Source organism: Astatotilapia calliptera, chromosome 14, assembly GCF_900246225.1.
Source record: "Astatotilapia calliptera chromosome 14, fAstCal1.2, whole genome shotgun sequence".
In the NCBI taxonomy this organism is placed as follows: Eukaryota; Metazoa; Chordata; class Actinopteri; order Cichliformes; family Cichlidae; genus Astatotilapia; species Astatotilapia calliptera.
In genome coordinates this window covers 16377579-16389919 of record NC_039315.1, presented here as the reverse complement: position 1 = coordinate 16389919, position 12341 = coordinate 16377579, and the positions used below count along the sequence as shown (strand labels likewise).

The window sequence follows — 12341 nt, the reverse complement described above, 5'->3', positions numbered from 1 at the left end:
AAACTAATAAAATACAATAAAGGTAATGAAACCACTTGTTTTCCCTGCAGAGGAAGATATACTTTTATATCTGACTGCCAGCAATAATGTCCAGGCTTTGGTCATCTATGCTTTTCAGAAAAGACTGTAATGGAACATGGTATGACATCAAAGAGGCTACATGCTGTGAAAACAGACTTCACCCTGGTGCAAGCCTGTCTTGTTGTGGAAATGAGCCTTACAGTCCTGGAACAGCCACTTGTTGTAAACAGCAACACAGACACACTGTCACAGGTAATGAATTTATAAGATAGAAAACTGGAATGTAAAAAAAAAAAAAAAGAATAGAATAGTAATATTAAAAAGTCATCAGCTGGTATTAAAATAGGTTATATGTTTCCATATATTCAGATCTATTCTTGAAGGTCTTTTTCTCACTTCTGAGAACATTTGTGTATCACTCAACCTTGCATTATGGGTATTAAGCAGATAAAGGTTTTTCTTTTTTAGCAAACAAAAATTGCTAGACACCTACAGTGCTGATGTGATGGTTGAGAGGGAAAGCTTACACTATTTTGTTGCAACCATCATAAAGTACGGGGAGATGTGAGGAAACAGAAGTACAGTGCATCAGGAAAGTATTCATAGCGCTTCACTTGTTCCACATTTTGTCATATTGCAATCTTTACCAATAGATTAAATTCATTTTCACCCCAACATTCTACAGCTAACACCCCAAAGTGACAAAGTAGAAAAATAGTTTGCCTGAAATTCTTGCAAATTCATTAAAAATAAATAAAATAAATGATAACATATACATGTACAAGTATTCACATCCTTCACTCAATACGTTTGAAGCTCCGTATTGAGTCTTATTGAGTATGATTTTTAGACAGTTTGTCATATTATTCTTCCCAGAAACTCTTAAGCTCCATTGGGTTGGACAGGGACCATATGTACACAGTCATTTTCAGATATGTACAATTAGATTTAAATCTGGTTTCTGACTTTCCTAATTAAAGACATTCACATACTGGTCCCAAAGCCACTCCTTTGCTGTCTTGGCTGTGTGCTTAAGATTGTTGTCCTGTTGGAAAATTAACCATTGCCCCTTCTCCAGTCTCTGCTGCCGAAAAACATCCACACAACGTGATACTGCCACCTCCATGCTTTTCTGTAGTGATGGTGTTAACCAAGTAATTAGTGGTGCCTAGTTTCCTCCAGATATGATGTTTGGCATTCAGGCCAAAGAGGCAAATCTTTGTTTCATCAGACCAGGGAATGGTTACTCGTGGTCTGAGAGTCCTTCAGGGGACAGCCACTCCAGGCAGGCTGTCATGTGCCTTTTACTGAGGAGTGGCTTCTGTCTGGTCATTCTACCAGACAGGCCCGATCAGTGGAGTGCTGCGGAAATGTTTGTCCTTCTAGAAGGTTCTCCTCTCTCCACACTGCAATACTGGAGCTCTGTGAAAGTGATTATCAGGTTCTTCGTCACCTCCCTAACTAAGGCCTTTCTGCCCTGACCACTCAGATTGGTGGGGCGGCCAACTCTAAGAAGAGCCCTGGTGATTCCAAACTTCTTCCATTAATGTGCTCATTGGGACCTTCAATGCTGAAGAAATTTTTCTGTACTCTTCCCCATATCTGTGTCTTGATACAATTTTGTTTCATAGGTGTGAATATTTTCCAGATGCACTGTGGCTGTCTCGATGCTGCTCAAGTAAAAGAAGCAAAAGAAAACAAAACAGTTTTTAGATTGAACTGAGTTTCTTTGAAGTTGTGAACTTTCTAATCGTGATTTGATGCACTTGTAATAACACTCTTTCAGCAGTTACATTAAGGTACTGGTGTCTGCATCCTGTTTTTACAGCCAGAGTTACACAGGGTCTTAGTGAAAAGGTATCCAGCTGCTGTGAACTGAAGGCTTACAATCCAGTGAATGAAATATGTTGCCAGTCAGCCATCATAGCAAAACCTTCACCAATGGCTGAGTGTTGTGGTAAAGGTGAGTAGATGCACTGATGGAAAGCATTAATTAAATCAATTCTAAAGTATACAATGTAAATATGGAATTATGTTTTCTCCATCACTAAGTTTTGAGTGTCTGCAAATTTGTAGTTGTTTGAGTATTAAATCGTGAGATTCAGTTAAGGTGCAAACTGAAAGACATAGGAAACTGCAAGGTGGTGTCAAGAGAGAATATAACTAGCCACCATCAGATGGCAGACTTTGGAAATCAAGAGAAATGACTGAAGGCAGAGAAAATGATTAAGTGGTGGCTTGATGCATGCTCAATCATTCAGGTAAGGGAATGCCAACATTTTCATTGGGAGAAACTTTTTGTCACTCATCCAAGTGATTTCTTCAGTCTCAGCTGACTGCTGGTTTCCCCAACCTTATAAGTAATACATCTGCATAATGACAGGCACTATCACCACTGACTAACAATGGGTCATGAGGGCGGTTTCATGATCATTATTGTGCAAATTGTCATGACCATTAAGTCAAAGGAGCTTGCAAAGAAAAGCGTCTGGACAAGAACCCTAGCAAGTATAAAGCTAATATAACGGTGGAAGTATTACTAAGGGACATAACTAGATTGAACTGAAATCAGTGATTGTCTCTTGAAACAGTCATAATGAGATGCATCAGGGCACTCGTTTGGGAAGTTATTATGAGGCACTTTCTAAATGAACTTTAATTTAAAAGGTCAACAAGACATAAAAACTGAATGTACAGAATATACAGTAAAACATGATTAGAAAACACACACACACTTAAAGGTTTACCAACATTGCAGCAGCTTGACAGCTTAGCTATGGTTAAGGTAAATTAAGAAAGCAAAAAACAAAACATATTTTCTTTTCACAGATGTTTTTGATAGGGTCAAGCAGTTGTGTTGTGGTTCACCTGATATTAAGATGATTCTGATGAGAAATTCCAGTCACCATCAGTGCTGTGGTCACAGCCAGTATGACACCGAGACTCAGTGCTGTTGTTCAAATGAGAAGAGGCTGGAAGTATACCCAAAGATTTCATCCTGCTGTCTCAGGGACTCCACTTCAGGTCAACACAGCATATCACACTGTGTAGAATAGATTTAATAAAATCTAAATCTGAAAGTTTTTGCAGTTTGCATCATACTTTACATGTTAGACCAAGACAAGAAAGTCATTTCATGGACTAGAAATAAAAAAAAAAGTCTTATCCCTCAAGACTATCTGCACTAGATATGCCATGTCTTTAATGTTGCATATACTTAAAAAAAATCTTTGTGGAAGTATGATAGCTGTCACAGAGTATTTAAAGGAAGCCAATGTTAATTACTGTGAGTAATGAAATTGTGTTGACTGTCTTTTCAACTACAGCTCATTTATGTGGAAATGAGACCTATGACAAAAACACACAACTATGCTGTCAGTCAACTGTTATTGACAAACATTCACCGAATCACAGATGCTGTGACAAAAGTAAGTGAAGCTGAAAAAACAGAAAAGTATTTCACTGAATATACAGTAGATGATTAGGAAGATTATTCACCAAATGAAGAACATACAGACATCTTTAAAAAGCTCCATATTAGTTTAGCTATGATTAAAGTTCAAGTGTTTCAGTTTTGGATATCTGTATCTTTTCCACAGGGGCGTATGATGGGGAAAAGGAGCTGTGTTGTGGTCCAATTAGTGATAAGAAGATCCTGACAAGGAACTCCCCAGGTCACATGTGCTGTCATCAAGGCCAGTTCAACAGCAAGACTGAGTGTTGCTGCTGGAAGGATGATGGTGCTGAGATACAACCGAGGAATTCATCTTGCTGTAAGTCGTGTATATAAATTTCCCCTACAGAGCACATTGTGCCATTTGTTCTTGTGATGTTAGCTCACTGTGGAAAACTCTTCAAGTAATAAAGTGTGAAGACAAAATATGCCCCTAGTAATATCATTTTATATACTGTAATACTAAACTAACTCTTTCTAAAACTGAGAATAATGCCTTGGGAGTTTATCAAATGATGAAACAAAGAAATACTATCTTGTCTTCTATTTGTATTTGTAAAATCCTATATGCTCATTTTTAGTTAAATGTGTGCATTAAAGAGGGTTTTGTGTCATGAACCAGAGGTTCATGCAAGATATGGACCCTATGTAGACTCAAACCCAACTTAACTTTTCACAAGACTTTATTTACACAGCAGAAGAAGAGTGAGGTAAACATGAATATACACCAGCTGAGAGCAGACTATCATGGAATCAGAATCAGAAAGGGTTTTATTGCCAAATGTTGAGCGGGTTTACAACATTAGGAAATTGCTGGAGAGCCACTGGGAGAGAATAATTAATCACAGAGAGTCACTAATAGTGAATGACCCTGGAAACCCAACAACACCGGCTGGAAAATCCCAGACACGGCCATGGAACATGACAGTTTTATATTTGGAAAAACATAATGTGAAGCTATAGTTGCAAGGGAACACCCTGACTAATATTTTCTCAAACATGTTCCATGCTCTGAGTAAATGTTATTTTCTTTCCTTTCTCAGATCCTTTTTTTCCCCTGTTATGTCTTTCCTGATGTAACTGAGTTCAGCATTTATGAGAAGTTTCTTTTTTTTTTTTTTTCTTCTTTCTTTTTCCTTCATTTGCACATTAAAATGAGAACCCATTTCTTCCACTCAGTAATGAGATCTAGGACTTGGTGTTTTTTAACGGGTGCCGTCTAAATGCCAGATAGGTATCTGGAATGAAATGCACCTCACAAACATTGCGTATGCCATGCGTCAGCCTTTATACAGTTTAATGTAGTGCTTCACTGTTCATTGTTCATGTTTAAATTAATAAGCTGGCAATAGAGTTTTACATTATATATCGCGTCAGTGATTCATTGTGCATGTTCAAATTAATAGGCCAAGAAATGAAAAGGAAGACGCAGCCCTACTTCCATTCCTAATGTTAGTCTCACAGATTTCCCAGCTGTCTCGTGTTTTTGTCCCAGGTGTGACAGAAATACAGGAAAATAATCTGCTTCTCTGTAATTGGGCAAATCCACACTGTTGTCATTGTGGACAGAACGATGTTGGCTTTCTCTGTAGATATGTTCATTAAAGTGACTTCCTGTCTTTCAGAGCTCATCATTCCTACAGATTAGCAGCAGCTGTTTTTGTTTCATCATTAAAGTCAGTCCTACAATCAGTTTACTCCTGCGTCCAGTCAGGCCTGCAGCACTTCTTCTGCTTCCAGCAATATTTCAGCTAAGGATGTTTTCAGTTGTGATGATTAAAGAGATTCTGAATAATCGATTGTGCGTTAACTTCCAAAGTAACACAGTGCATTTGATGTTTTGCCAAAGAATGACTTCTTCTGAGTGGTATATGGCAGAGGAGGAAGGGGAAAAACTTGATTGTTGTATTTATTCCCAGCCATCCATAAATCCATCCGTTTATCCACTTTCTACCCCAATCCAAGGCCGCTTCACGGGGTCAGCACCCTTCCAGCTAAAATGTATAATTTGCCCAAACTTTCTGTCTAGTGCTTTTAATTTTTCCTTCATAGAGTTGTCGTCAGTCAATACATAGGGAAAATGTTAGTTTCAGTAAGAACTGGGCAAGTACCATTACAGCAGCAGACCTGGGTAACTTTGATATGGAATTGTTCTGCAGCTGTTTGTAAATGTTTGCCAGCGTTATGGTTTCTGATTTATTTCAGGCTCCTCAGAAGTCTGATATTTATTGGACGGCAGATATTGTTTTGTGGTGCAGTAATTAAGGAGCTAGCAGTCAAGGGGATTGTATGGGAGAAGAGGCAGAGCCCAGAAGCTTTGGGAGGAAGCAACAACGAAATCATTTGCCTGCTGTTGCTTACCAGGGCTGAAGCCGACGTAGCAAAGATTCTGCAACACAATTGATTGTGCAGCAAGTTGAAGCTTGTTTTGCTTGGTGGTGTACAGATGCATCCACCGGTATCATCTTAGCATAAAACTTCATATTTCGACCAATCAAAATGTTCAGAATCACCTGTGTATGTGGGAAAGCACTGCAGGAAACTGCACTGTGAGTTTGAAGCTTTTGCACAATTTCATCCAACAATGCAAACCAGTAAATTATACATTTCAGGAACTTCCAAAGAAAGTGTGGAAGAGAGTCTTCATTGATTTCCTTACCAAGCGCCAGCTTTAGAGACATACGATACTTTACAAGCATGAGAAGTTTCTAACTCCTGTCCTCTCTCCACCCTTCCAACCCTCACACCTCTATGTTTAGGTCAAATCAAGGCAACACCCACTGTGTATAATCCACACATACAAGTCTGCTGTGATGGATGTATCTCTGCATGGAAGCCTTGGATGGATCAGGTAATAATCAAATTGTTTTTCCTTGTCTTGTTTGTTTTGTTGTTCTGTCTCTGGGCCTCATTTTTAGTTATAATAGAAAGGTCAAAAGTTTTAATTTGTGTCTCTGGGGGAAAAAAAATCCTTTTCCAATGACAGTGATAGACTTAAAGCAACGTTTTCTTTCAAATAAAAAAAAAAAATTATATGTATGTATTAGGAGAATTTTGGAAGAATATATAATAAGATTGTTAATGGGTAAAATGATGGGCAACACATTTCATTATTAAATGAAATGTGTTGTGTCACATCCTAATTAGGATGTAGAGCTGACAGCAGTGGAAAAGAGAGATTCTAGGAAAAAATTCTGCTTTACTGACCCTTTGATGAGAGAGCTCAGAGCTCCACCCCGCTCCTTTTATACAATAACTGAGGGTGTTTTTCGATCTGTCTAAAACTCATCGAACGGCCTCAGTATTCGCTACTACTAATGCAAAAGGGCCAAAAGGCATTTCTGAACAATTTACTGTATTATCTCTGATTCTTCAAGTGCTGTGGAGAGACGCCGTACGGCTCGGGACAATGTGGAGTTCTCTGTTGTAATAACACCTTGTACGAGGACAGAGTCGATGGACAGGAATGTTCAGAGATGGGTATTCCTTACAACCCGGCCAAAGGGACTATATGTTGTTCTCAGTTTCACGGCAGCCCAGGACAACACTGCTGTGGGACAGAAATTTACCGGCCTGATGTTGAGATTTGCTGCAATGGACACAGGTGATTGTGTGTGTGTGTGTGTGTGTGTGTGTGTGTGTGTGTGTGTGTGTGTGTGTGTGTGTGTGTGTGTGTGTGTGTTGCTGATAAAATCTAGTGAAAAGGGATGGGTTTTTTTCCCATTCCTTATTCATCAGCTTGGTATGTAACAGTGTTTGATTTTAGGTCAGTGGGCAGTTAATTTTAATGCATCTTGTGCTGGTTGAGGGGAAACCCAGAAGGGAGAGGCAAAGGAAATGTCTTGCATTCCAGTAGAAGGTCTTTTCTTTATCGAAATTCCAGCTGTGCATAACACTGTCCCACCTTTGTTTACTTTCAGGCACCGTTGTGCTCTGGTCTAATGTGATAAAGCATTCTTTTTTTCTTTTCTTTTTGCCTGTCCCGTTTGGCTCTTTTGCCATCAGAATTGTTGTCTAAAGGCAAAGAAAGATGCCCAACGGATTTACTTTACCAAACTGACCATCCCAGCCTTGCCGTAATGGTCCATTTGATTCACCTTTTATTGTTTATTTTATTTTCACTTACTGAATACGGGACAGACTTGACTGGGGGAAAGAAGGGGAGAAAGAAAGAGGGAAAGAGAAACAGCTGAGAAGAGGGACGGGGGAGAAGGGCAAAAAACATAAACCAACAGAACGGGCAGAGAAAAAAAAATGCATATATCAATCACCTGGATCACCTGCTGAGAAAGAAAAAAGAAAACAAGCAGAAGTGATAAAGCATTCTTCTGTATCGGTCCATGTGGTTTCTGACTCGGTTTGGTGCCATATGGGTTAAAGTTTGCAGTTAAACTGTCTGTGTTTGCATCATTCAATAGTCTGGATATTCTATGGCCTGAAAACATTTGTGGCAGCTACTTTTCTTTCGGTCTCAGTTTTAGTATTGGTGGAGCAGGTTGTATCCTGAATGCTCTCATTAAGCGTATTTTCAACTGCAGAGTCTGTCAGAGTGGGTGATGACAGCAACACTGAGTATGAATATATTATGTGTGAACAGTGAGAGCTGAAGCTGCAGTTCTGATTCTCTGCTTTCAGTGTACAGCCTGTGTAATAACTGTGTTGAAGAAGTGGATAAATATCTTCCAGGCTGACATCCAACAATATACATAAGGACATGTCTCACTCAGCCTCTTATAAACTTATCTTGCACTCCTTATTTCAATGAGGAATGATCATTCAGAAGACTTGAATATGATTTACTAAGCTACAGAAATTAATTGATCCTTTTGATTAGTCTCTGATGACACATGATGGCAGAATGGAATTATGGTGAAGATAGAGGCTTGGACGGAGCTTTAAGTGACTTGAGGGACACAGAGATGGGTTCCTGGAAAGGAAAATAATGGAAAAGCCCACAGATTTAAAGCACACAGGGTGGAGTCTGATTGGCTCAAAGAAGGCGGGTAAGAAGAACACTGGACTAGTGTAATGATGTCAGTATTGAATTTGACAGCGTGGGAAATTGGAAGTCATGCAAAGAATTGACTAGCAGGCAAACACCCAGAAAACCAGAGAAATGTTGTAATTGCAGATCTTCATTATTTAACTTATGCATAAGCTTCATTTGATATTAATGTGTCCCTCTGTTTTCCAACCAGACACCCCAAATCAGAAAACATTCACTGCTGTGGGGTCAAAGCCTACAACATTAAAGATCCACAGATGAAGTGCTGTGCAGGAACACTGTACACGCTGACATCATTACATAAGCATGGAGGGGACCTGCAGTGCTGCGGATCCACTCTGCAAGAGCCACAGGTAGTTTATCAGTAATGATGTATATAATATAATTATCATGTTATCTGACCATTTCTCGTGCATCCTATTCATGCCATGAGAACTTATTTGAGATAAACTATATGAATTTCAGGGGCAGGACGACACGTCACACACTCCACTTCAGGTTATATCTCTATAAATGGCTCACATGCTTGTTTGTTCTCATTTCCATGCCCCACCGTCCATCCATCAGTTTTTCACACCCTCTCATCATTATTAGGGGATCTGTGAGGTTCAGAAGCCACTGAGAATCTGTCACTGAGCCGTTCTCTGCACTGCAGTCTTTAATTTTGACACTTTGTTTTTTCTTCTCTTTTTTTTTTCTCCAAAAGCATTTTGAATTTCCTTTCTTACTTGTGACACCTCTCAATAACCAGTTAAGCATTAAATCTAGAATATATGCCTACTCTACAGTGAAGGAAAACAACACCTTGTAATGCATTGGCTCCCAAGGCTGCTTTCATGGACACAGCTTGTCCGGCTGTCACACAAATAGTTGATAAATGCATCCAGGAGAAGATTACTGTACTTTATAAAAGTCAGTCCGAAGAATCCTTTACAGATCATTTCAAAAAAGAGGAGGATCTCCAGTCTGAACCTAAACACAACAATTTATAATTCAATATAACCAAACCATCATTATTAGGCTTTGCAAGCCAAACTATGCAGTTGCTGCCAAGGCCCCAGTAAGACCAATACTAAAACATTTTTTATATTTAGTGATATATTTAGTGTATATCTGACAGTCAGAATACCTTCAGCATAAGGAATATTACACCTGTCTTTAGAAACTTAACTAACATCTCTTTTCACTACCAGGACATTTGCTGCTCAAGTGAGGAGGAAGAGGTGATCTACTCTGCCAAGACAGGGTTTAGATGCTGTGGTCACCTCTATTACAACACCACCCTGTGGTCATGCTGTGCTGGGAGGCTGAGATCAATCCATGAACCAGGACAGGGTCAAAGAAAGATGATTAATGGTTTGTTTTGTCTGCTTAGATGTCCTTTCCATGCAGTAGAACTTCATTTGACGTCATTTTAATTTGATGGCAAAGCCCAGATCCTGCATTTTACCAATAACATGTATAATGTTGTTTTCAGAATCCAGAGTCCTATCTGTGAATAACCTGAACAAAACAGATCTTTGCCAAAAAAGTAAGTCTTTTTTTAACATAAAAAATGCTGATGTTTTGGTTTGTAATGCCATGGCTTTATGTATCTTTGTTTAGTGCACATTGGGACTGTGGAAAGTGTGTCTCAGCAGAGCGTTGTGTTTGGGAATGTGCTGACGGTTCATGGTATGGAGGCCGAAGCTCTGCCTTTTCCTTACGTCCTGGAAACAGATGATCGCTGCAGCTTCCCTAAACTGATTCTTGGGAAGACCTACTTCTTTAACAAAGTTAATGTTTTCACTGATTTCAATCATGACTCTGTTCTTCAGTCACTCCATTTCATTATTTCCAAATGTTCACCTTAGGTCACCATTGGCTGATTTATACATGGGCAGTCCTGATGAGTTACTCTATTCTCTGACAAAGTACTAATTTTGTATTTTTATTTTGTGCTTGCAATATTGGGTTTTTCACTCTCTTGAATGTATTACATATTACTGCATTGTTATACATTGGTCTGTTAGCAATAGTGATGCTATCCTAAAAAGACATACCTAATCTGTCCTTTGTTTTTTGTGTATTATTAGAGCCATTAGTAATGGTTGATTCTCACAATTAAATCAAAAAACTCCTTATGTACCGTCTGTAACCGTAATGTCTTTACCTGATTTAGAAACAGTAATGCATTACAGAAAAATGCCATTACAGAATGCATTATTTTTAAATTGTTACACTTAACACTGCTTACTTATGCATTTAAAATAATTACATACATAATATTACTAAAACTGCAGCATCAGTTACATGTGACTCTGCACATAACTAGTCAAACCCTGCCATTCCTCCACTCTCAGAAAATCTGTTCACTGAGATGACTAAGTAAAATTTTTGAAATCACTGAGAACATTGTAGCTTTTTACTGAAATATTTACTGAGTTTCACATTGTACTCACTCACATAACTTAAGACAGTTATTACTACTGTGACACAGCCCAGTTGTATTTAAGTATACAGTGTATGCAATAATACGATGAAACTATTAACTTCAGAAGTCTAAAAAAAAAAAAAAAACTTAAGTTTCTTCTTGATTCTTGTTAGCATGGAATCAACAGTTGCTGACTTCTTACAGCACTATAAAATGTAGCTTCATAAAATATTAGCATATGGCTCATTTTTTATTTTTAAGCTATTTTCTTGCACTGAAACAAATTATAATACATAATTTAAAAAATGTTTGACCTTGACCCACATAATCAAATGTATGCATATACTGTAAATGGCATAATTTATTTTGATAGCTAAAGCTAGTGAATGTTAACCACTGAGTTGCCAATGCCATGAATGCTACTATGCTGTACCACCCAGAGGTCCCACTGAAAAGACCATGAAAGTATTTTCTTTTCATAAACAGCTGTTTTTATTCTTACTTTTTCTATTGGAATGTAATTTCTATAAGGCCTCAGTGCACAGACACAGTAGTGGTGATGGCAGATGTTTGGGCTTTGTAGTACTGTCTCGATACTGCATGTTTGACTTTGCATGTTTGTGTTTATTTTGTGGCCTAATGTTCTTATGATTTAAGCTTTAAATAAATAACATATTTTGCTTTATCCTATTGAGTTGATGATCTTTTTTTTTTTTTTTTGCCTGTCCCATTTGGTTCTTTAGCCATCAGAATTGTTGTCTGAAGACCAACAAGGATACCCAATGGATTTACTTTGCCAAATGGATCTTCGTGGCATTGCCGTATTGGTCCATTTGGTCGATCTTTGTTTTTATTATTTATTATATTTTATTTTCAGATGTTACAGATGGGACAGACATGAGTGAGGGATAGGAAAGGGAGAAAGAAAGAGGAAGGAAAGGAAAAACAGAAGGGGAGAGGGACAGTGAGAAAGGGGGGGAGAAAAAAAATAAGAATCTCCTGGATCACCTGTTGAGAGAAGAATAGAAAACAAGCAAAAAAACAAAAAAAAACAAAGCAACATACTAAACACAACACCATCGCATTAATCTAGCTAAGTGTAAACAGCAGTAAATACTAAATATTCAATGTTGTTGTGCAGCACGCAGGACAGATGTGCTTCGAAGTAGTAGCCAAGAAAGGTGTAATTTAAGTCTACGAGCAGTGAACACCCGTGTGCATACCTGTGTGGATCAGCGTGCTTGTATTCCAAAGGTTTCTCCATGTAACGATCTGCTAGGGAGTGTGGGGGGGGGGGCATAGCCCCGTCCTCCAGGGTATGAAGCAGGTATGGAGGAGATCAAAACTCCAGACATCCAGAGGCCCCCAGAACACAAGAGACCATAGAAGACCAACAGAGGGGCAGCCGCGCCACTGTCCCAGCAAGAGCTGAGGAGAGTCCCAGATGA

The 12341-nt window shown here is 38.7% G+C and overlaps 1 protein-coding gene across 1 annotated transcript; it reads left to right on the top strand.

The window, feature by feature from the left end:
• Positions 1-6777: 6777 nt before the first annotated feature.
• Positions 6778-10477, top strand: LOC113036910 (uncharacterized). The gene is made up of 5 exons (XM_026193500.1): positions 6778-7079; positions 8674-8833; positions 9674-9836; positions 9958-10011; positions 10086-10477. The coding sequence occupies exons 1-5, from the start codon at positions 6952-6954 to the stop codon at positions 10331-10333; spliced, it is 753 nt and encodes a 250-aa protein (XP_026049285.1). The 5' UTR covers positions 6778-6951; the 3' UTR covers positions 10334-10477.
• Positions 10478-12341: the final 1864 nt, after the last annotated feature.

Coding starts and splice junctions, on each gene's coding strand:
- LOC113036910 (XM_026193500.1), top strand. CDS start 6,952: ATGGGTATTCCTTACAACCCGGCCAAAGGGACTATATGTTGTTCTCAG. Junction 8,834..9,673: donor CCACTCTGCAAGAGCCACAG/GTAGTTTATCAG, acceptor TTTCACTACCAG/GACATTTGCTGCTCAAGTGA. Junction 9,837..9,957: donor TCAAAGAAAGATGATTAATG/GTTTGTTTTGTC, acceptor TGTTGTTTTCAG/AATCCAGAGTCCTATCTGTG.